Below are 25,253 nucleotides of genomic sequence, written 5' to 3' on the forward strand. Positions count from 1 at the left end.
TATAATGATTGTTATTTTTTATTTATAAGAAACACCAATGCTTCAATATAAAACCAAAAGGTCTTCACCCATATTTCAATGTGATCATTTGAAAATCTGATAGCTTTAATTAGATTTTTTTTCAGTTCTTTGGAGCATGTGAAATGGTTATAATATTTATTGAAATTGTTATAATTTGGCAAAAATGAAATAAAACAGCCAACGTGTAATTGAACCTACAAGAGTAACAAAACTGATTTACCAAAAACTCAAATATAATGCTTGTAAATGCAGTCAACAATTCTGGCTGAATCTTGAAAGAGTCCATGTCAGCTTGCCCATGCAGCACAAAGTGTCTGGGTCTGTGTGAAGCCCACTGCATGATAACCTTATACTTAATTCCGTAGTACTCCTTTGCCAACCCTTCCTACATATCAGCTGCTACCAAAATACCCAATGTTTGCTGGTGTCAAACCTTGGAAGTAGTGGTAACTTCATTCCCTCCGTCATGCTCAGTCCTAGCAGCCTAAAGGCTGCCTTATGGGAGGAGGTCACATTCTCCCCTCATACCTGAAAGCACCAAATACTTTATCATAGAGGAGAGAGCAGCTTGGGAGTGCTAGAGAGGCGAGTATAATATGGTGGGCTTTATACAGACCCTATCATGGGCATGGTAACAACGTCTGTTTTAACAGCAAACTATCCAAAATACATATTAATTTGGCCACCATAAATTCACCCAAAACTGAGGGTTGGGCAGCTTGATTTGTAACTTTTGGGTTCAATCATATAAGTAATTAAACAAAATTTAAATTTTTTCTTTAGTTTCAATGCATTTTTTCAGTGTGTGGTGTAAAGTGATATTTTTTTTTTTCCACTTTCAGTTATCTTTTGTGGAACGATCATAATTGTGATCATAATTCCAATAGTGATTTGGGTTGAATCAAACAAAACTGCAAACGTAGTGTCATTGAAAGCAAGTGTTGGCAAGCTTAATCTAAAAGTGGGAACTTAGGTGCTATTTTTATGGTCCCTGAAAAATCAGTTTTGGCTCAACTGACCAGTTTAGATTACAGCTTTCATTTATTTAACCACATTTATCATTCATTAACATCTCTTCATGCTAGGGCCATTCAGAATCAAACTGAACAAATGCATGTAGTAGTAAATTATTAAACTGTTGCAATCCTGTCTACATCTCAACACTGTTGCGGTGGTTGCAAGGAATAAAAAATTGTAAGCTTTTGACAGTCACAGAAAAGCATAGCTAGGCTTCAAACTTTAAAGATGAATACAGTATATAACTTTTAATATAGTTGAGCTTAAACAGACTCTGTCACTAAGTAAAAAAAATGCAAGTAAAAGCACAATAAAATCCAGTTATTTAAATGCTTACTTGCAGTGTTTTCTTCCTTTCCATAAATGTTTTTATTTACTTGCTGTATGCTTTTGAACTTGTTAGAAAATTATAATAGCCCTGTCCTCTTCTGAGAATGTCTAATTACCCTCTGTACTGGTCCAGCTGCTCCACCCCACCCTTTACCTCCTTGTACAACCTTTAGTGCAGCTGCCAGGGCAAGAGTAAAGGGAAATACTATAGAACGTTACTGAGTGTCATCTCTGAGTCTGATGGGCTTTTAGATGTCTACACAAGGGAGGCTTTCACATGTAAATTACATACATGAAATATGTTAAATGCACATGCACCGATTAGCCATAACATTAATACCACTGAGAGGTGAAATGATTATCTCATTATAATGGCACCTGGAAGTGGGTAGGATATATTAGGCAGCAAGTGAACATTTTGTCCCTGAAGTTAATGTGTTGAAAGCAGAAAAATGGGCAAGCATAAGGATTTGAGTAACTGACAAGGGCCAGATTGTGATAGCTAGACAACTGGGTCAGAGCAACTCAGAAACTGCAGGCCAAGGCTCATTGATGCACATGGGGAGCGAAGGCTGGCCCATGTAGTCTGATCCAATAAAAGAGCTACTGTAGTTGAAATTGCTGAAAAAGTTAATGCTGGTTCTGATAGAAAGGTGTCTGAACACACAGTGCTTTAAAGGAGAACTATGAGATGAGTGATTTCCACTCACCTCATAGTTCTAGCCGACCTTTGACAATGAGACTGTCACGGGTCGGCTCAGTAGATCGGGAGGTGAGCGAACACATACCGGGTTCGTTCACCTCTCGATCCTGTCACGGCTCTCTGCTGTGACAGGGGGAGGGGCTGGATTCCTCTCTCCCCGCTCCGATCTGCCAGCGCTGACTGGCGGAACGGACGGGGGAGGGGGCGGGTACAGCTGGCTCTGCCTCTAGATAGGCAGAGCCAGCTGTCACTCACGCAGCTGGGCGGATCCCGACGTCCATGTCGGGATCCACTCCGGCTGCTGCGTCTCAGTATACCGCGAGCTGTAGCTCACGGTATACTGAGCTTAGAGTAACGGGAGGATGCTAGTTTGTGTCCTCCCGTTACCCTAAGGAGAACTATGGGGAAAAACACTGACCCCATAGTTCTCCTTTAAGCAATGAGGATCACCCACACTCAAAGGATGAGATTAATCCAAGTGTTCTTTTATTCAAAGAAGCATGTCACAAGTGTTAAAGAGCTAATGTTTTGGAACCATGCATGGTCCCTTCATCAGGACAAGCATAGTGACCAGTGGTCACTATGTTTGCCCTGATGAAGGGACCCTTTGTGGTTCTGAAACATTGGCTCTTTAACACTTGTGACATGCTTCTTGTTTGTTGCGTATGTGGCTTTGTGGCTGCAGATCAGTCAGGGTGCCTATGCAGACCCATGTCCACCACCAAAAGTGCCTACAATGTGAGCTTTAGATCTGGACCATGCAGCAATGGGAGAAGGGGACCTGGTCTGATAAGTCACGTTTTCTGTTACATCATGTGCATGGCCGGGTGCGTTTTTGTCACTTGCTTGGGGAATGGATGCACTATGGGAAGATGGCAAACTGATGGAGGCAGCATGATGCTTTGGGCAATGTTCTGTTGGGAAACCTTGTGTCCTACCATTCATGTGGATGATATTTTGACATGCACCATCTACCTAAACAATACTGGTGACCAAGTACAACCCTTTCATGGAAACGGTAATCCCTGATGGAAGTGGCCTCTTTTATCAGGATAATGTGCCCTGCCACACTGCAAGAATCGTTCAAGAATGGTTTGAAGAACACAACAATGAGTCTGAGGTGTTGACTTGACCTCCAAATTCTCTAGAGCTCAGTCCAATCGAACATCTGTGGGATGTGCTGGAAAAACAAGTCCAATCCATAGAGGCCCCATCTCTCAACTTGCAGAAAGGAAAAGATCTGCTACTGATAGCTTGGTGCCAGATACCACTGCATACCTTCAGCGGTCTAGTGGAGTCCTTGCCTTCATGGGTCAGGTTTAATTAGGTGGCAAAAGGGCGAGCTTCTTAATATTAGGTCAGGCGCTCAGAATTTATGCCTGATCGGTGTATAATGTTATTGGAAGATTTTTGTTGAGTACACATTTGAAATATGAAACAAAACTAACATTGCTCATGCAGAGTAGGCACCTCCAAGTCCCTATCAATATCATTACAATACACAGCTGCAGGTCACCCCAGGAGCCCACAGTATAAAAATATTAGTGGCATGTAGATCTGCACACTGTGCATCTCTTAATGTAATGCCAGGCTCCAGAGAAGCTAAGAAGCACTATGCAATGCATTGATTAGATATATTTAGAATGTATCACCGTGGCCTAAATTAGGTTGTTAAATAAAGTTGCCCTTGGGTTTTGTAGGTTCCTGAGACACCTTGTAAAGGTAGGATATTATACGAGCAGCAAAATAAAAACAGAAAAGCAGAGTGAAGGAATTATGAAAGTCGGATAAAAGTAATCATTTCATTTATTTTAAGGAAAGAAAGTTTGTTGGAGGAGCCGGACAAATAAGTGAGAAGTTAATGGAGCTTCTTCAAGATCGAGTCAAGCTACAAAGACCAGTGGTCAGACTTGACCAGTCTGGGGAAAATGTAATTGTGGAAACCTTAAACCATGAAGCCTATCAGGTAAGTGCATACATTTCCCCAAAACTATATCCTATTATATAACTGGGTATTTATATAAAGGTACCAGTGTCATTTAGCTATCTGGATGAGTGGAACGCATGACCAAACTTTTACTGAAATTGCACAGATCAGAGTGTTTGGATTTTGGAAGGAGCAACAAATGTTTATCGGTATCTTCTGTGTCCAGGCCAGCCAGCCAATGATTGCACAAATGTGCTTCTTCTGACTTAACATTGTATTCTGTCAGTCATAAAGGGTGCATATTTATGCAGCTTAAAGAATTCTGGGCAAAGAAAAGCACCCTTGCAATTAGTCTACCCCTGCACTGCCAGGGTTAAGTGTTTTCTTTTGTCTAGGGGACTAAAAAAAAAAGCTATTTTACCTGCCTAATCAGTGCTCCCCTGCCCCTGTCTGCTCCTCACATCTAATGCAGGTCAATGGAACTGATGTGATGATGTCAGCAGTCCTTAGACTGCCAGAGTGAAGGGGAGAAAATACTGCGGGGAGCAGTCTAGCAGCCTAGAGGGAGCCAAAGTGACTGAGGATTGGGCAATTAAAGCTTTATTTGAGTCCCCTAGACAAAATGAGCACTTAAAGGAGAACTATGACATGAGTGATTTCCACTCACCTCATAGTTCTAAGCCGACCTGTGACAATGAGACTGTCACAGGTCGGCTCAGTAGATCGGGAGGTGAGAGAACACATACCGGGTTCCCTCACCTCTCGATCCTGTCACGGCTCTCTGCCGTGACAGGGGGAGGGGCTGGATTCCCCTCTCCCCGCTCCGATCTGCCAGCGCTGACTGGCGGAACGGACGGGGGAGGGGGCGGGTACAGCTGGCTCTGCCTCTAGATAGGCAGAGCCAGCTGTCACTCACGCAGCTGGGCGGATCCCGTCATCTAAGTCGGGATCCGCTCCAGGTGCGGCGTCTCAGTATACCGCGAGCTGTAGCTCGCGGTATACTGAGCTTAGGGTAACGGGAGGACGCTAGTTTGTGTCCTCCCGTTACCCCAAGGAGAACTATGGGGGAAAACACTGACCCCATAGTTCTCCTTTAACCTTTGCAATGTGGGGGAAGCCCCACTGCAAGGGTAAGTTTTTTTGTTTGCCCCGAGTTATTCTTTAATCTAAATCAGACAAATGTCACATTGCTGTCTTTGCCACAGTTCTGTGTTTGCTTTGATCGTAATCATGGTTTTTAGAGTTAATGAATAAAGTCAAAATTGAAACTATAAAAAAATCCCTTTAAAAAAATACTACTTATGTACACTAGCTCTTGCTCTCATCAGAACTGATTTTCTTACAATACAAGTCGATGGTGATGCAAAAGCAGGCCGATGCAGCATGGAAACTGCAGGTTAAAAATACATTTATTTGCAGGGAAATGCAACCATGTAGGAAATTAATGGGAACCCAGAAGCATCTAAAATTGAACTCAAGCACAAGTTAAATGTACCTGAAAGCATGCAACATTGGCTCTTCTACATAATCCCCAAAAATGATAGAGAAAGACATGTTATGAATTGCTGTTGCAATACTATCTAATGTATTAGTAATTAATATAATAAGTGACAGGGAGTGGGAGTGGATCTTGCCTGCTTTTTAATTAACAAATGAAATATTTCTGTATTGTGAACAAATGAGCTCTCTATTAGTTCACTTTCTGGGGAATATATTAGAAATATTAAAGCAAAATGTAATTTTAAATCAGCTTCTAACAGCTATGAGGTTCAATAAAACTGGTCAAGGACTTTTAAATTATATTGACATTCTGCTTTTGAAGGAGGTTTATAGTGAACAAACTGAAAAAAGAACTCCAGGATGCACATCATCACTTTATATATTTAGGTCCCCCTCAGTCCCAGGAAGCAAACTGTTTTAATAATTCATCATAAAAGTTATTTTCTTGTAAGCCTTATTTTTAGCTGCCAATGATGTCACATCCTCCTATTATTAGATCAGTCATTTCTGCAGCCAGTGTGTGTCATATCCTGGCATAGAGAGCTGACTACATCTCCAATGAGGCATTATGAAATAGAGAAAGTAGGAGACATGTATAGGCAGAGCTGTGGGTGGAGATGGGAAGAGTTACAAAGTGCTATATGCTCCAGTGACTTTAGTTTTTTTTGTTTTGTGCAGACACAGGAAATAGATACATTACAGGTGCCTCTGCATGACAAATTCCCCTGCTTTTAAGTCATCTTACCTCCTCCTAACAGTCCAGCAGGGCATCTGGATGTGTGTAATAGCGATGTCCAGTTCATGAACAAATTGTTCTTTTGAATCGATTCTTTTCAGTGTACTGGATGAAATTATTAATCTGAATGAACTGATAACTGATTAATTTGAAGGGGTTCAGTGTTTAATCAATAGGACAGCAACATTAATATGATCCTAGAGTGGGAGAGGTCGGCTTCTGGCATCCCTCTACTGCAACCATTCAGCCAGCTAACCGTAAACTGAGAATCAGAACTTAAAACAGTTCTACATCAAAATAAAGCTAAAGCCCTTAACTACGTACCATTTACCAAACAGTGGCAAAACAGATTCATACCATAGTTTGTGATCTTTTTGTTCAATACCAGACTGTCTTGGATTTCAGAAAATATATAATGTTTGGGGGTTTTAAGTAATTTTCAGGCCTAAAATGTGGATTATAACATAAAAAATGAAAAAAAGTCAGTTGTCCTTAAGGGGTTAGTAAAATATTACTGTGATTTTAAAGCATAAGTGTAAGCAGATATAAAAGGCCTAATTTATTTAGTGATAGAGTTAACAATAAAAAAAATGTAAATATATTTTTTATGTAGAACCTTAAACTGTGTTTATATTCACCCCCTGCAGTCCTCTGACCCCTAGCATTTAAGGGGTAAACTACATGCTTTATATTGTTTCTTTGCAGTGTTTAATTGAAAGGTACTCAATAAATTTATATGTATACCTGATGTAATTGTGTGAAGATTAAAATAGCATATTAAACATAAAAATAATAATTATGAAAGCATCATCTAAAAGATGATTGCATATATACTTACAAGAATATCATATATGTAATAACATATGCTAACATAATTGCTTACTATTTTTGCTTTCTTTCAGGCCAACTATGTTATCAGTGCTATACCGCCATGTCTAACTACCAAAATCCATTTCAATCCAGAGTTGCCAGCCACTAGAAATCAGTTAATACACAGACTTCCCATGGGATCTATTATAAAAACCATGATGTACTACAAGGAAGCATTTTGGAGAAAAATGGGTAAATACTCAATTAAACAGTCTACCACACTGTAAAAAGAAAAAAAAATATGATTTGTACAGGTTTATTTTAAATTTATAAAGTCTGAACTCCAAACAAAATGTAATCTAATTATATATTCTTTAAAAAAAAATTGTGTTACCAAGAACTGGAATATGTTTTACATTTAGCTAGTAAAAGTACCTAAATCCATCTTGATATCAGTCCCCTGTAATACCCTTGCACAGTAATACTCACACTGGGAGAGGACGAGTCAGCACTCTGAGCCGGTGAAGCCCCTATTGCTTTGCACAATGCAGTCATTCTAATTTCGTGAGCATGCTTATGAGAGGGAAGAGTAACAGGATGACACAATCAATGTGTTGCTGCTTCACTGTCCAGAGGCTGCAATGAGTCTTTGACAAGGCTGTATGTGCTCTGTCTAATGGGGTATCCTGGATCACAAGACTGCCTGAACAAGATTACAAATATTTTGGCAGGTAAAACCGTGTCTATGGACACACGCAGGGCTGTGTGTGTACATAAACACACACAGCCCTGCGGCAGGCCACGTCCCTCCTCCCCGCCCAACAGTTTGACTGACGGCAGAAGGAGCCTATGGCTCCTCTGCCGTCAGTATCCTCCCCCACAACCAGGAAGTACTGGACAGAGGATCGCTTCAGGGTCTGTGACAAGTGGCGCTGACAGATAAGTGTGGATGGAGTCTAAAAAATTATTGGGAGTTTTTCTACCTTAATGCAGAGAATGCATTAAGGTAAAAACCGCTTAGACTTTAGTACTACTTTAAAGTTTGTACTATACCATTTCATTGTGGTTTAAAATGGATGTGAAGTAGCAAATATATCATTTTGGTTTTGCTGGGATAGCATTAGTCACATATCAGACAGTAATCATGAAAACAGTCTGTATAAAGACTTATCTTGCAGCAATGAAAAATAAAAACTATCAGGCATTCACTAAGAAATAAATGAAGCCTTATGCGTTTTAGAGTGCCATTTTTGCATATCTTAGCAAGTGAGTGTGTGCTAATGTACTACTGTTTAACCATTTCTCTAATATAAAAGTTCTCAAATTCTATAAATGTTCTTTTGATTCTGGGCATTCTTTCCCTTAAGATTACTGTGGGGCCATGTTTGTTGAGGATGAAAACACTCCTGTTGAGATTGCTCTAGATGACACTAAACCTGATGGTTCTTGCCCAGCCCTTATGGGGTAAGGAAAAGTTGTTATTACCAAGTCTTACCAAGAACTGGAATAGCTACTAGCTATCTGTTTTAGATCTGGACTACAAAAATTACAATTACAATCTGGTTGCTAGGGGCAGACCCTTCAATTATTGTTTTCTGTTATTTAGGACTAAATTCACAATTTCTATAAAGTAACTTGTACTTATAAAACCATCATTTTTCCCCACTAGAAAGCATTAACATTAGGAGCTCCCCTACTGTAGTGCATTCTTAACATAAGGGTGACTTATTTTTTAAGAGCCTGTGAAGTTTTTTGTATAGCGTTACAGTTTTTCATGATATACCTTGTGGCTTCTACTTTGTAGGTCTACTTTCACTGTTTTTATTAAGTTTACAGTTGCAAACTTTACAACACAAACAGGGGAATGTTTTAAAACCAGAGCAGACAAAATCTGGAGCAGCTGTGCATGGCAACTGGGGTTGCACAGATACCAAGTACAGTACTCGGTACAAGTACGAGTACATTTACCGATACTTTTGAGCTCCAAGACTAGACTAGAGAAAAATTAAACAGTTAGGAGGCAGCTGTCATTTGTAAGGAGCATACGGAGCTCCTGGGATTTGTACATCTCTGTTTTAATGTACGATTTTGTTTTTATAAATAAAGGGATGCACAGATACCAGTTTTGCGAGTACAAGTACTGATACTTGCCAAGTACTTACAAGTACGAGTACTGATAAATTTTTGTTTATTGTCATGTGACAGTTTTTCTAAAACAATACAGACTAATGATTTCAGGACAGTGGTGGAGCGCCAGAGCCAGGTCCCAGCTGCAACCGCTGCAACCCTGGTAGTTCTCGTGAAAATGCCAAGTATCTGCACTGGTACTCGAAAAGTATCTGTGCATCCCTAATGGCAACCAATCAGCATCTATCTTTAATTTTCAAATCTTACCTTAACAAACTAAAGAGAGAAGCTAGTTGGCTGCCATGGGCAACGGCTACAGATTTTGTCTGCTCCAGTTTTGATGAATTCCCTCAACCACAAAATGGGTACCAAAACATAAAATTTACAAAGTGAAATTATTGAAGTTCGGCCATCCCGAAGACATGCCTTCAATATTAAATGACGAGTGTTTGTTATTGAATCTATACTAAAAAGATAGGTCTTCTGGCCAACATATGCAAGACCCTTTTAAGATTTTTCACATCTGAAGAGTCCCTACACAACAGGGTTATTCACAAAAGGGTGAAGTGTTTAGAGAAGGCAGGAGAAGTGAACAATCTAGGACACCATAGCTGAACTGGACAGTGACCTGAATTAGAAAATGTTCCCAAATCAGCTATTTTGGTCTAGATTTTTCACTTCTCCTGCCCTCTCCAAACCCTTCACCCTTTTGTGAAAAACCCTGTAAGTTTTTTGTTCATTGTGCTAGCTTGCAACACAGTTCTTTGTGCAGCACTAAAGGTTTAAAAAAGATGAAAAGTCCATGAAATTCAACCAATAGAGGAAAAAAGGTAAATAAATGGAAACCTCCATTAGAATAACCCTATACCCATGTTTGATCCGGAAGAAGGCAAAAAGCACTTACAAACCAAAATCCAATTTACTCTAAAAGGATTGAAAAAATCCTTCCTAAGCCCAACAGAAATCGGATATTTCTCTGGTCGAACAAACACAAAGGTCCCCAAAACTGCCAAGACCTCTAACACCCTTATAATTACACAGATCCTAACACTTAAAATTAATCCACCTCATAAACAATACATTTTAGAAACCTCCCTGCAAAAGAACACTCTTATTACTTATCTCTCCAGACGGATGCAAGTCTAAACTTTGCTGTCTTGAAGAGTTATGGCCTTAAAGGAAGCTTATAAGTCCATAGGTGGTGAAAGGTGTACCTTCATTCTAGATTGCCATAGGCAAAGCAGATGGCATATGTAAGTACATTCAGACAGAAATTATGAATAATAACCCTTTTTAGTTATAATAGGATTCTTTTCTGGGCTACAGTTCTGCTTTATTGTCCCCCTATTTCTTTACATATATACAATAACCTGATCCCAAACTGACTACTTAACCTTCACTCTACCCCTTAGTACTTGAAATTGATATTGCAACTCTTATTATCTCCCCCAGCACTTCTGCTCTGGCTGCCTTTTTTTACCTATATCCTGTATTTACTTTTACCCATATATTTTTTATTTTGTTAATACATATTTCCATATAAGTAAAGTAAAAACGATGAGGCGTTAATTAATATTCTATTAAAAGAATGAAATCCTAATTTTTAATGTTTTAGTTCTGGATAAAGTGGGGAAGAGTTTACATTTCTGTGAGGTTTTGATTTCTGTTTTTACCCCATTGGGAAGAATTTTTTGTTTCCCGCTTCCTGCCACTCTGACATGAAATTGGAGGTTTGGTTGTCACCAGGACATGAAGGTGCAGACAGCAGTTTTCCGATAACTTCTGTCTTGACAGTAAGTTAAGGGAAATATTACGAACAGGGAAACCTGATCACGGCTTAAAGAAGAACTCTGAAGTTAAAAATAAAAGTTATACTCACCCTAACCTGGGATCTGGCCGCTGTCCTGTCTCTTCCTCCAGTGCATTAATGGCATGACCCTCTGCATCCTCAAATCCTATGCACTGTATAGAACGTGATGACTTTATAAATAGACCATGTTTAAATAAATATTGTGTTATCATCCAGTCCCATTCGTATGGCTGTTGAGCAAGCTGACTGCCTGTAAAGTCCCAAACTAGTGAGCATTTGCTTTGCCAAGCAAACATGGTTTACCCTTTTAGTAAATCATCCCATTTTTTTTTTTATCTGCCTGCAGATGGATTTTCAGTAACTTTAACATTTGGTGAATATGAAATATGTATGTGCTATATACTTATTTTTTTGGTTAAAGTTTAAAAATTATATTTTCGCACTGAACATATTGTAGAAAATACAAAATAAATAAAATAGATTAAAGCCCAATGCCCCAAAGGACTTCCTCCCACCAGCAGTATGTTTTGCTTCTCATATTTATTTATTTTTTAACTTACCGTATATACTCGAGTATAAGCCAAGATTTTCAGCCCATTTTTTTGGCTGAAAAGTGCCCCCCTCGTCTTATACTCGAGTCAGCGCCAGCGCGTCTTCTTACTTAACTAATGTCTTCTGGCTTCTGACTGGTCATGTGACCTGCTTGATTCTTTTCCCATTTGGTCTTTGCTGGCTGCTGCGTGGTGCTAGATTATGCAGAGAGGGGTGCTGTTCTAATGACATCAGTGATGTTCTCTGCATCACTTTTTTTTAATTTTTTTATTTTATTTAGGAATTCATTTTTTATTAAATAATATTTTTATTTTTACTTTAGTTTACTTTTAGGGGCTTCGGGGGAAATATTAGGGATCTAAACAGACCCCTGATATTTCCCTTTTAAAATAGAAAAAGAGATTGAGGACACAAAGTCCTCAATCTCTTTTTCTGTATCCCCTGTTATCAATGAACAGGATTCCTCTGAGTGTTCCTGTTCATTGATATCATGAGGGCATTGTGTGTTTTCTATAACCCCAATTATGTATGAACCGGAGGGGATGTAGATCACTCCCATTCATTCATCATTGAGGCTATAGTCAACATGCTATGTCCTCAATTATCTACAAACACTCAGCGATCACTGAGTGTTTGTACCCGCTCTCCATCCTGACACATTTAGCCAAAAGTGCAATTATCGGCCGATATGTTTCGGCGGCCGATATATCGGTGCAACCCTAATATCTATATGTATATAGATCTATATACATAGATAAAATATATATATATTTTAACAAAATAACCCAGGTTTGGGGGTTTTTTCAGATTGCACTGGGGTTATGGTGTGGATTTTTGTTTTGAGGTAGATGTTGCTTAGTAAAATTATTTTTTAAAGGAGAAGTGCAGGGGCAGTAACACATACTCTTCCCACTGCTTAGAGCCGGTGTGGGACACTGCAGCTGTCACACATTGGGTCTATGCCGAGAGCTTAGTGATCATGTAACCGATGATCCCTCAGCTTATGGTCTTCTACCTGCAGAGAGCAGTTACTGTCAGTCACTCCATGCTGCAGGGATTCCTCCCTTCACTCTCTGTTCTTCCAGAACTCATTAGAGCTAAAGACAGTGGAGGGGGTGGGCACAGCTGGTTCTGGCTCTAGAGAGGCCATCTGTCGTGGATCCAAATTATATTATTGGAATCCTTCTTGGCCGCGGCATGGCTTTTGAATGTCGGCAGATAGCGGGCATTAGCATACTATCTGCTTACTTTTGGTCACAGGAATACATCAGTAAATGTATTCCTGTGACCCACAAAAAGGTAAAGCCTTTACTTCTCTTTTTTAAATCTGTTTTGATGCAGATATTTCTTGGTAAATTTGTTCTGTAAATTAATATAGATACCAAAGATATTAGCTGCAATAAATAATTAACTTCTCTTCAGCTTATTGTTTTTAAGCTCTAATAAGAAACTAAAACGTTTCCATGTTTATGGATGAATGTATCTCTAATTTTATTTTTTTCTGGATTACACCTTAATATGGCATATAAAATAGTTTTTATCAACTGAAAGGATAACAGTGTTTTAGATTGGATTGACTTTGAAAACTAAAGTGCATTTTGTAGTGTTTTTTCTGATCTTTTCTTTATTGCAGCTTTATTTTATCCAGGAGGGCCACTGCATTGACGCATCTTACCAAGGAAGAGAGGTACGGTTATTTTTATTATTATTATATTTATTATTCTTTATTGAGTGTGAGGGAACGGTGTACTATCTCTACCCCTATATTGATGTTGTTTTGTAAACTATGGCTTAGTGTAATCAAAATATGTCAAGGCCTCTGTTTTTTAAGATTATATGCTATTGGCACATGGGTAACTATCCAAGGCTGCATCTTGCTTGTTCAAATGTTTTGACACTCTTTACTTGCCTACTATTATTAACAATTATGTTATCATTATGAAAAAAAATATTTTTACATTGTGTTTTGTAAGTAAAGTATAACATGTTTTACTACTATTTATTATTTATCTACTGCATATAGAAAGAAAAGAATCTGTGAATACTATGCCAAAGTCTTTGGTACTAAAGAAGCATTGCAAGTAAGTTAATAATGTGTTTTTCAAATATTATTTATAAATGGCCTTAGTAACAGGTCTCACGTTATGGCTTTGGGTAGGTGTGGCGTTATGTCAAGCATGCAAGTCACTGTTTGTTTTGTTTAGGTTTTTGCACATTTGAAGATTTTTTTTCTTCTTATCTGTAGATTAACTGTAGCTGTTTTATATCGATTACTTTTGGCCATTCCTCTACTTCATGTTTGCTTTACTACATTCCTGTGAGGTTAAGTTATGTACAATAACTTCAGTTCACATCCGGACTGTTTTTCTCCCCATGGTCAATGGAAATGCAAAAACAGCTTGATGCACCTTAGAAGAATGCCAAATACAGGTTAGAAGGTGGTCAACTGCAGGTTAAATGCATCTGTGAAGGTAATTTCAAACTGCTCTCAAATACAATCTGAATACAGCTGAAACATCCTGCATCGGCCCATCAACACAAGCCCTTCGGAAGGCATGGTCCTAGAAAGCAAAAATTGTCCTTGCCCTCCCACGTGAGGCACCCTATCCTAAACTAAGTAACTTTTACACATGTACTACCAATTTCTACAAAAAAAGGCATATTACAGGTAATCTCTAGGCAAAATTGAAAAATGAGCCATGAAAAGGGAATGGAGCCTTTCTACTTAGGGCCTCAGTTTTTAGTCCAGACATAGCTGCAGTGTACAACTTTGTGCACTACAGATTCGGTGACACACACTGGAAATTCCCAAAACCACCCACTATGGGCTCCTTCCTGTCTTTACCATATGGAAAGCATGATCTACCAAAGTATCAGGGATAAGAAGTGTCTCACAGCCACAAATCACATTTGAATCTGCCTTCAAATGTAGAATATGATGGATTATAGAAAGTTCTACATTGCAGCTTGAGGAAGCAGGCCTACACACCTCACGCATAAGAATAAAAACCTGCTACAATGAATTATATAGATTTCAGAATGAGATAAACTGAACAGACTTCCTGAATTTGGCACAGTTACAGATCTGGAGAGCATTAAAATTTACTGATTGATTTTGCCTGTTCCCTGCTATTGCTTTTAAACAGGCCAGGTCAGAGAGCTAAATTGCTGAGATAACTCTTATCCTTTTCTGCAACTAGAATCAGGCCAACCAGTACTAAGCTCTAGTAACACTCTGTAGTAATGCATTTTTTGTGTAAGTCAGAAAGCGGAATCACTCATTTTGCCTCATATTATTAGATGAAAATACTGGCCAGATGTACATAAAAGTGAGCAGAGCAGTAAACAGAAATGATGTATGCAGTCCAGTTGCTCACACCAACTTGCAACACTAAGATGATTGGTGGTGGGGGTTTGACAAAGTACTATTGTGCAAACACAAGAAGGCAATAAGAGATTTGGCGTGGACTCATTAAACTCAGAGGCCCCAGTGCAAGTTCACTGCTTATATAAGAAGCCATTCAAACCTTTCTGCCTAGGGAATTTCTAATAAAACAAAGAAGTGTTACCAAGTACATCCAGTACCAGTAGTTTTTATAAGGTAGATTAGTGTTAGGAAGTTCAAGCCATTTGTCAAGAACTGGATGAGAGGTAGACAGCCAGCATAGTGCTATCGATTTGCAAATTGAGAATAGCAAATGAAGTGTTAATTTGTTATGGGGTAGTAGGCAGAGCTTGTGGTCAAGTGGGACTGGGAAGCCCATATGAACATATATAGGTGAAAGATTGTAAGCCAAAATGTATGTATGAATGGACATTCTCAGAGGAGATTAAAACAGATTTGGTCTAAGGAGCCACACTTGGGGTAAGAGGAAGAGTAGTGGGGTAAAATTTTGGCAGTCAAAATAATAAATATGCTTGGTGGAATATCTGGATAAGTCTTTCCTTAAGACAAGGAGAAAACGGTTTAGGAGCCTCTAAGGCTTCCTCCATATCCTCTACATTTAGCATGGGGAAACCTTATTTGCAAGCATGGCCGGAATTGGATAAAATTTACAGGGCCTTGGGTAAGAGCAGGGAGGCATAGATAGATGTCTCCAATCAGATGTTTTTTAGAGTCTTAATGTAGAATAATGATCAAGAGGGAGATTGTAACCATGAGTGATTGGAACAGAGTTTGTATAGCATGCAAATTTCTAAAAAACAAAGAGCATCCAAGGGGATAATTTGATTAGAAAAATTGGTAGGTAGCAAAACTGCCAGCATATAGCAATTGTCCTAAAGGAGACACGTTCTAAATCAAAATTGTGGATCAGGGATTGGAGTGTAGAAAGTTGGGGTTATTTCACAGAGAAGTGTAAAACTCTATAATAAAAGTGAGGAGGATTTTTGGAGGATTTTAACTAAATTAACGAGGTTTGTCTTTTAATGCAGTTAGCTACGGTAGGTGTCCAAGGTGTAAACCTCAAGGTGCGTACGGGGAATCAAAGCCTAACAATTCAGGTTTATGAGCACCAGGGTGTATAAACCAGCAGCTCAGTTATCCTGGATAGGTGAGCTGCAAAGCAGTAGTAGTATTTTATAGCTAAGATGTAATTTGGAATTATTCCAGATGAAAGACAAGATAATAGTTAGCTTCCAGAAGATAGGTTGGTGAAGGTAAATAGGAGATTGATGAACTACATATAACATTTTGGGCAATACAATACTTTTTACTATATTTATTTGTTCGGCCACTAAAAGTGGTGACTTAGACCAGGCTCTGCATTTCTGATAAACAAAAGAATTCAAGGAGAGCACACTTTCAATAATGAAAGCATGCAGGTCTTTAGTAATAATGGTGCCTATGTATTGGAATTTAGAGCCCCAGCAAAGTGAATAAGCTATAGGTGCAGGTGAGGTGGACATTGGATCTGTGGCGAAACCTGAGTGAGACCTGAGTAGTAGCTGGACTTTCCTATAACATTTACAGTACAGCCGTTCTAAAAAGAGTCATTGGGCTTAGCTACAAAAAGCATCATATCATCTGTATAAAGTGATATTTTTTTTGGTCTGTGAATAAAAAGTAAGCCGTTCAATATGGGTGTGTGCACAGATTCAAGCTGTTAGTGGTTCAGTGGATAGGGCATGTAGTAGAGGCAATAAGGGGCAGCCATGGCTTTTACCTTGTTGAAGATGAAAAGTAGAGGATATTTAGCCGTTCGTACAATCTCTGGCCATTGGGGAATGTGTACAGTAAATTGACCCAAGCAATAAAGTTATCCCCAAAACCAAACCTGCCAAGGGCTGCATGCATTAAGACCACTCAACAGAGCCAAAAGTCTTCTGGGCATCTAAAGATGACAGAATTCTGCTACCCACATTACAACGGGAGCATTGTATTTTCTCAAAGACTTGTCTAATGTTAATAGGAGTTATTTTGCCTGGCATGAAGCCTGTTTGATCTGAGTGCATGAAGTCTATTGAGCCTATTGGCAAGAAGTTTTGCAAGAATTTTGAGATCAGTGGTCAATAGTGAGATTGGCCAATATAATTTCACAATATCTGAGGTCCTTGGCAGGTTTACGGAGCACAACAATCCGCACTTCTTTATATGCTTATAAATTTAATATATCCTGTTTTAGGGTGGCTCCTTTCCCTTACAGGGTCCTTTGGAGCCACCCTTTTGTGTGCTAGTAAGCTGTGTGTATCTCTACAAACACACAGGCACAGCAAGGCAATCCCTTCCCCTGCTGCCTGTTCCCCACTCTTCTGTCCACCTTCCTTCTCCAAGCTTGTAGACAGTTGCTTTGTCTCTTGTGATCTTGTCTTGGATGGAAAGTTCAGGGAAACTGAGCTGAGATAATTGGAGCCAGCTGTCTGGAAACATGATGATTGTAAGTGCTTGGGTAGAAATTTAAAGAACTATTTTGCTGGGCAATGTACATTTGTTTGTTCTGTATTTATTATTGAATAAAAGATTACGCATTTTATACCACTTTAAGGCTTCACTTTTTCCTGTGAAGGCACGTTCTACTAGATCTGTCAGTGCCCCTTGGGCTTTTCGACATCAATTATCTGCTATGCAGATTTAAGAGGCTGCCACCTGCTCTTTTGTTCATGCATTTATTAAGTTTTACCAGGTGATCTCTGCTGATGCTAGTTTCAGCACTAAGGTGCTACAGGCTGCTGTCTCTGTTGAGGTTTTTTCCCCTTTGTTTTGTGGGCCCTGGTGGCAATTGTTTGGCCACCCCTCAGTTCTATTGCTTGTGGACATCCCAGTTGTCCATGAATCTGTCGGTGTCCTGTATTGTACAATCAAGAAAATGGATTGATTTACAAGTAAAATCCGGTTTGTGGAATACAGGACACAGCATCCACCTTTCTATATCCTCTATTACTTGCTAAAAAAAACTGAGGAGTTCCTGGGTCCTCACAGCTCTACTCAGGGTCCTATTACCTGTTGATACCTGCATATTACCCAGTCTTCTCTAAAGCTCACTACACACATTACAGTCTGATTGTACCATATCCTTTAGCTCTACCTACAAGTTTGTAGTAGTAGTAGTAGTAGTAGTAGTATTACTGCCTGATTGGACACAAATTGATTGGATAGATTAAGTTGGCACTTATATTACATAGTGTTGGTAAATTTAAAGTTGATTGTACAAAGATTGTACAGTCAGATTGTAAGGTGTGTGGTGACTCTTAATCTGCCAGTATCCTGTACTATACTACAAGGAACGGATTTTGCTGGTAAGTCAAAAATCCCAATGTTGTCCAGTTAGGGTTTAGATCTACTTTATTTACCAAGTTAATAAAGTTAGTAATCAACTCTTTAGTTTTTTTAAGAATTTGGCCATTGAGTCCATTTTGCAATATTACCAAATTATCCTGAGTACTATTTGACATGTTCAACTTTGGCACCAGATAGTGGGTACTGTACAAACATGCAACTAACTACCTGTTAGCCTAGACACACACTATTATTCATGGGGATGTATTAGAACAGGTAAACATGCCAGTTAGCTCTTTGTTTAAGCTAAATACCTCCTTCCTTCTCAAAAAGCTTACAACAAGCAAACATTTATTCTTAGCATTCATTTAGTGTTTTTATTATCTTGTTTATCTAGTATAATTTTGGATTTTTTTCATATTTCCTCCCATGTTTTTTACATACTATCTCATATACAATGTTATCAGAAAAGCCTCTTTCACACGTGCAGCAAAACAAGTCGGTAACCCCACATTTTTAATGCTTTCCAACTGCCTACCAATACACCAGGGAGATTGCTTAATGGTCAGCGGACAGTGCACACACACACACACACACACACACTCATGAGCTTACATCACATTGTGTTGCAGCAAATAATTATACAGAACGTTGCGTTTGGGAGGCTTTGCCACTTGCCATTCATGTAAAAGAAATTGCACCTTAACCGTGCCTATAGCACTCAAGAACCATTTCTGAAGAGTTCACAGGACGCTGTGGGAAAAGCAATGGAAGTGCTTAATATCTTAGAAAGCACTAGGAAAGATAGAAGAGAGAATAGAACTGCTCCAGTAGCAACTTCTTTACTATTCTGTACTGTACTGTACCAGCACCAACCAGTGCTGGCAAGAACCAGCGCCTGTACAGATACTACCAATACCAGCCAGTTCCTCTACATCACCTACCCTTTAAAACAATTGAAAGCCAACACAGATAGGGCATTTGGAAAGCATTTAATGAAGCAAATAAAACATGTCTTAAACACAGGTTAACGCCATAAGCTATAGTGTTAATGGGAGTTCATAATTTTGTTAATTTTCGTTGCATGTGAACAAGGCCTAAAGGAAGCACTTATCTCTTTTTTAGACACTGCAGTCCATGTTTTTTTTTTTTTAAGCTGTCATAGTATGACAATCCCATTAGCACATGTGAATTAAAAACGATCAACAAAACATTTTCTGTGAATAGAACAGTGACCTAAATGAAATGATTTATTTTTTCATGGCCTGAATATACAGTACTTTTTGATGCAAGTAACTTGCTTTGTAATCCCACATAATGGAAATGGATGTACTCACATAAGAGCATTACAGTCCTTGAATGCTTTTTCTTGGTCTCAGCCATATTCAGTTCCATGTATACTACCTTGCATAATGAAATTAATCTTACTTGAAATCAATATACATTTAGTATATTTTATTGCATTTTTACTTTTAAGTATTTAATTTGAACTGTGGACATTCACTCCCAGCTGAAAAGTACATTTTCACTGTTAATTTACAATTTCAGGTCTTATATTCAGAAGCAATCGATGATGTTAGAAACCTATGCTAGCATCAAGCATTGTAGATAAATGTTACTGCAGGCTGAAAAAAACAGTTTTCTTTTCTCCTGGAATAATATGGAAATCAATATCTTTTTACTACTTAGATACATTAAAGGTGATGTCTTGTAGATAAAAGGGAATAATTTAAAAAGTTAAAATGCATTTTTTATCCTTCAATAAGGACATAGCATTACAAGTAAATCAGAAACAATTGGGTTATACAGCTTCCTGCAGGAAGAATTGGGGAAAAATAATTCATTAAGGGAAACATGATCAGAGGTCTCTATTGTTTCTGAATTAATTCTGATCCTGTGTCCCTTATTAAACTCCAAGGGACAGATTTTGCGGTAAGTGCAAAAATCCTGTTTTTGTTTCAAATTCTTAGGACACTCCCTACAAACAAAAATGTCTTATTGAAATGTCTTTACTGGTGTGTGTGTGGGGGGGTCCTTGGCATATTGGACTGCTGAAGAGGTGGTCCACTGCTTTTTGTGAGAGAACCATGAAACTAATGAGGTTTGCGCAGAGCTTACTTTGAATCCAGTTCTCCAGCATCCAGGTGGAGGTAACCTCTTTCTATTGAATACGTGCATAGGATCTGTTGTGGGATGGATCATTACTTATTATGAACCATCCAGCAGATACGCCCTAGGGTATATAAACCATAACAATGAACTTCTCATATTTGCTCTCTTTTGGTCTGATAAGTATGCAATAGGCAGTCTTATGACTATACGATAAGTGCAGAAAATTGTGTGTTACTGGCAGAATCACCAGGAGAAAATAAAATAAAAAAGCAAGACGAAACAAAACAAATGGACACACCACTTCTGAGGTCTGCAATATATTACATTTTTGTTTTTGTTTAAGATACGCTTTTAGAGCAACTTACAACAGTGGCAGCCAAGATGAATCTTATTTTTCAAAATGGCTCCCTGGACACATAGACAGCCTTCTATTACTGTTTCTTACATTACCATATAACAAATGCTCATGCTCTGCTGCAGCTAGGTAGAGGGTGATAAGGCTATTAATACATGTAAAGATAACATTGCACTAGCATGTCTCCTGCATTAATACTTAGGCAGCTATTCTATAGTGATTATTTGTGTATTTATGGTAAATGGCGTAGTAATGGAGCGCTGTTGTAGTTGTTTATTGTCTGTGTATTTATTTGATGATATTTATTACCAAACAGCCCGTGCATTATGAAGAGAAGAACTGGTGTGAAGAGCAGTACTCTGGTGGATGTTACACAGCCTATTTCCCCCCAGGTGTAATGACTCAGTATGGAAGGTATAGTAAAGTTACAACAAATATATACTCTATATACATAATAATACAGAGGGTATTTCCCTTGATTCTGTATGGTGGCAGCAGATGAAAGTTCATGCGGCCAAGACTAACAGAGGTAAAATTAGGCCCCTTCCTCACAGGCAGTCTGTTCAGATCTGCCTGTCAGTTTTTCAGATGGATCTGATCGCAAGTCCAATGTAACTCTATGAGCAGACGTATGTAAATGGACATGCGTGCATTTACACCCGCTTATCCGTCTAGGTCCAGAAAAGAAGAACGGAACACAGCTCCATTTTGGAGTACTTGATTGTGATGGATCAGAGGTAATAGGATATCGACTTCCCATAAACCATATCATTTAAAAAAAAAAGCAAGTTTAATTAATTAGCTCCTCAATACAATAGCCACTAAAGCTGCCAATAAGGTAATTTTATGTGGGAGAATCAAAGAAAATTTGTGTAAAATCTTTGCTAATTTTAAGAATTTTAAGCGTGCGTCAGAAGGGTATTTCCAATTCCTTGATAGATAAAACAGCAGCTAACCTATATGTATTTCAACAGTGTAGTTTAACTGCTCGGCAGGAGTGCCTAATGCCTAAAATATATTTTTAAGTGTTTATATGTAATTGCTCTCTCTCAAAGGAGAAGGAAAATCTGTCAACAGAGAAACGTGGATGTTTCATTGTTGACTTTTTCATGTCTGAGTGTTATGCTGACTCAATGGTCTTAAAGTGACACTAAACCCAGAAGGTCAATCTTAAAATTAAACATGAGATTGTAGTCCATTATGGGAGCGAGCATGGAGCGGTGGCTACTTTACAACACACAAGGGACCATGAGGAACAAAAGAAGCCACCCTCCAAAAGGAATTAGGGTGTCAGCACAAATTCAGAGGTGATTTGGTGGATCTACAGCCGAGTGGTACACAAATAGGGTTAAGTTTTGTTAATGGGCTACTGGAAAGAAGTTTTAAGATTTAACTCTATAGTGTTATTTTAATTCTTGGAGTCACTGGCTTGGAACAAGTATGCAGGTAATAACTCAGTGACTCAGGAAGTATTAAAACAGGTCAGCACAACAGCCAGGCATTTAGAGTTCAGCCATCATGTTTTTCTCATTACAGTTTTACCTTAAAGGATAACTTTATTTTAAAAACACTTTCTGCCATCTCTCCACCCCCTCAACCACCACCTTACCTACTCTTCCCTCAACCCGAGCTCTCAGACGAGTTGGGGACCTCTTAGTGATTTTGCAGTCATCTGGAGCAAGCAGGTTGCAAAGAGTTGGCTTCTCCATTGGGACTAAAACTCTTAAAAAGTTTAGTTATCTTTTTAATGTGCATGTAAATGTAAACAATGAAAATCTTTTTATTTAATCCATTTTGGTGTGTTCAATATATCATCTGAAGTGGAAAAAAACACATAGGGTGTTATTCACCAAGCCAAAGTGAAAGGAGCTATTCACTTCAGCCAAGTACGGCTGATGTCAGCCATACATCAGCTGGTTTTGGTTCAGCCGAACATGCTGAGCATGTTCGGCTGAGCCGAAGTGAAGAACATGTTCGACTCAGCCGATCCAAAATCTGGACCGGCTGAGCCAAACGCACAGCAGTTCACCCGCTGCTCTTAGCCCCTATTCTAATAGGGGCCAAATGGCAGTGAATGAGCTCAATTTTTCTGCTCGTTACCTCAGAGGTAGTGAACAGAATTTAAACAAAAAAAAACTGGTGTGCGGTTCCCCTCCCGATTCATATTCGGCCCTTTAGGTCTGGTAGGAATGTTAGGAGGGACCCCAAGTTGAAAAAAAAGTATGTGGGGTTCCCCTCAAAAGTCACACCGGGACCCATAGGTCTGGTAGGAATTTTAAGGGGGAACCCCACCCCCCCAAAAAAGTGGGCCAGTGCACCATACCAGGCCACATGTCCTTTGCATTAAGAGTGCCTTTCCAGGGGTCCCCCTGGAAAAGCACCTTCTCCCTATGACGATGAGGGCCTCTTCAGCCACAATCCTGACCGGGTGGTTGTGGGGGTCTGCGGGCAGGGGGGCTCACTTTCACTTAATAGAGGGAGCACCAAGATGCTGACATAAGAAAAAATCCTTTAATTAAAAAAAACAAGCAAAAGTTTTTGACTTCGGCAGACCATTCTCTCGGCTAAGCTGTATAACTATATAATTGATAACCCTTTTTATTATTTCTTCAATCTAGATTTTCCATAAACCGCATATATTTTTTTCTTCAGTGATTTCAACCAAGTTTTCAAAAACACTGTTTGAACTAGACTGTACACAGCAGCTTTGGGGATCGGCGTATCCTCAGCAATAGATTCTTGATTGGCTGGCCGCCATGAAGTAACTTTCATGCTTGTGCACGGGAGTTACTTCATCTTGGCATTCTTGCTCTGTGCACTAAGCTGCTATAAAAAAAACCTGCCTGTCAGAAATTTTTTTAAATGTCCACTTTAAACATACAGGGCATGACTGCACACTTGCTTTTTGGTACAGGTGTTCTATTGTATACATGGACTTCCTGTGTTTCTATTTTCATTTTCTCCCCCCCAAAAATTGTGTATTTACAGTGTGTGTTTGTGTTTCTGTTTATGACCGCATTAGGGGCTGTAAGATTGTGAGCTCTGTCAAAGACAGGGACTGATGTGAATGGACTATACCCTGTGTAAAGCGATGTTGAATGTATTAGTGCTGCATAAATACATAAAAAATGTTGATTGCATTTTGTCCTATCTCTGAAGTGTCATTCGACAGCCTGTTGGGAAGATTTACTTTGCTGGCACTGAAACTGCCACACAATGGAGTGGATATATGGAAGGTGCAGTGCAGGCTGGCGAGAGAGCAGCAAGAGAGGTATAAAACATTTCTCCTTTATAACTCTGAATGTGCAAAGCATTAAGAAACTAACTACCATATGGCTGTATTTTTCCATTTGTTTACCTAATGTTTAGTGATACAACTATACAGCCAATTCAAAGCAAAGCTGAACTTCATGCAATTATAAAACAATAACCAATTAATGCAGCTACATATTCGTTAAATTAGAGAGCTCATGTTGGCGGGTGTTGTTTTCCTGCATTTGGAAGCACATTAAACACAACTTAGCAAAATCCCTATGACTTTAATTGAGCACTACACATGGGAACTCAGAAGCTGTGTTTGACCTGCTTTGCACTGCGCTGCATTTCTTTGGTCCTATAGAGGTGCATTAAACTGCGACCATGGCAGGTCAAGCGCAGCATTTTTCTTGTCAAATGCTGTTTTTGCATTCATTTCAAATGCATGCATGTGCATTTGAATTGCAAATGCAGCAGTTGAAAAGAGCTCCCATCAGCATGAGCCCTATAATTTATTTTAACATGGTATTAGCTTTTTGTAATCCCCTGTACAACTGCACTTAGCGCTGCCCTCCCTCTCTCATTCTATCTGCAGTTGTGATATGGTGCATATGAGCTGGCAAGAAACATTCTGACAGCAGAAGAGAGCAGAGTGCACAAAAGCATGACTCAACTCTGTACTTCTGTAGTGCCTTTACTGTCCACTTACCGTCATGGAAGTGGGAAGTTTGTATTGCTTAACTATAATTGAGAGGTCATAAACTTGTTTCTTATGTCTAGTAGAGCTGCATATATATTATAAATGGTATGTAAAGTTGTGTGCCTGATGTATAGCTTTATGTTTTTGATTATTTATGTGATGTGATCAGCAAAATGTAAATATTTCTGTTAAAAGGATGCCAATGTGTTAGTGGGTATGGTGTGTTAATATATCATGTATTTACATAGTGGCAGCATTATTTACTTAATATTTACACAAGCTTAGCTTAATATTCAGTATCATAGAGTGGGCCAATGCTCAAATGTTAAACCAACTCCAGAAATTGTTTTAATTAATCCTTGTGGTGGGGTTACCCCCGCACTGGAACGGTTAACTGCTCGTTTGTGTCTAGGTTAAAAAAAACAAAGATATACTCACCCAAAGCTCTGAGCCGGATTCTTCTTAGACCGGTCCCTGGAATGTCTCGCCCCCTCCTTTCCAGTGGCCCAAGGTCCATTAAATCATTGTGGCCATACACTGTGCATAGATGTGAGGACACTGAGGAACATTCCAATGCTTCAGC

At 39.0% G+C, this 25,253-nt stretch overlaps 1 protein-coding gene across 1 annotated transcript in view; it reads left to right on the plus strand.

The window, feature by feature from the left end:
- Positions 1 to 25,253, plus strand: part of LOC108800633 (amine oxidase [flavin-containing] A-like) — a 98,122-nt gene that overhangs the window by 60,297 nt on the left and 12,572 nt on the right. The window contains exons 7-13 of the mRNA XM_018572619.1: positions 3,888 to 4,037; positions 7,137 to 7,296; positions 8,412 to 8,508; positions 13,167 to 13,220; positions 13,557 to 13,614; positions 21,032 to 21,129; positions 23,875 to 23,986. Of these exons, the coding sequence (XP_018428121.1) occupies positions 3,888 to 4,037; positions 7,137 to 7,296; positions 8,412 to 8,508; positions 13,167 to 13,220; positions 13,557 to 13,614; positions 21,032 to 21,129; positions 23,875 to 23,986 (729 nt within the window). The remainder of the gene's footprint in view (positions 1 to 3,887; positions 4,038 to 7,136; positions 7,297 to 8,411; positions 8,509 to 13,166; positions 13,221 to 13,556; positions 13,615 to 21,031; positions 21,130 to 23,874; positions 23,987 to 25,253) is intronic.

Source organism: Nanorana parkeri, unplaced genomic scaffold, assembly GCF_000935625.1.
Source record: "Nanorana parkeri isolate BGI_ZX_2015 unplaced genomic scaffold, ASM93562v1 scaffold2087, whole genome shotgun sequence".
NCBI classification, from domain to species: Eukaryota; Metazoa; Chordata; class Amphibia; order Anura; family Dicroglossidae; genus Nanorana; species Nanorana parkeri.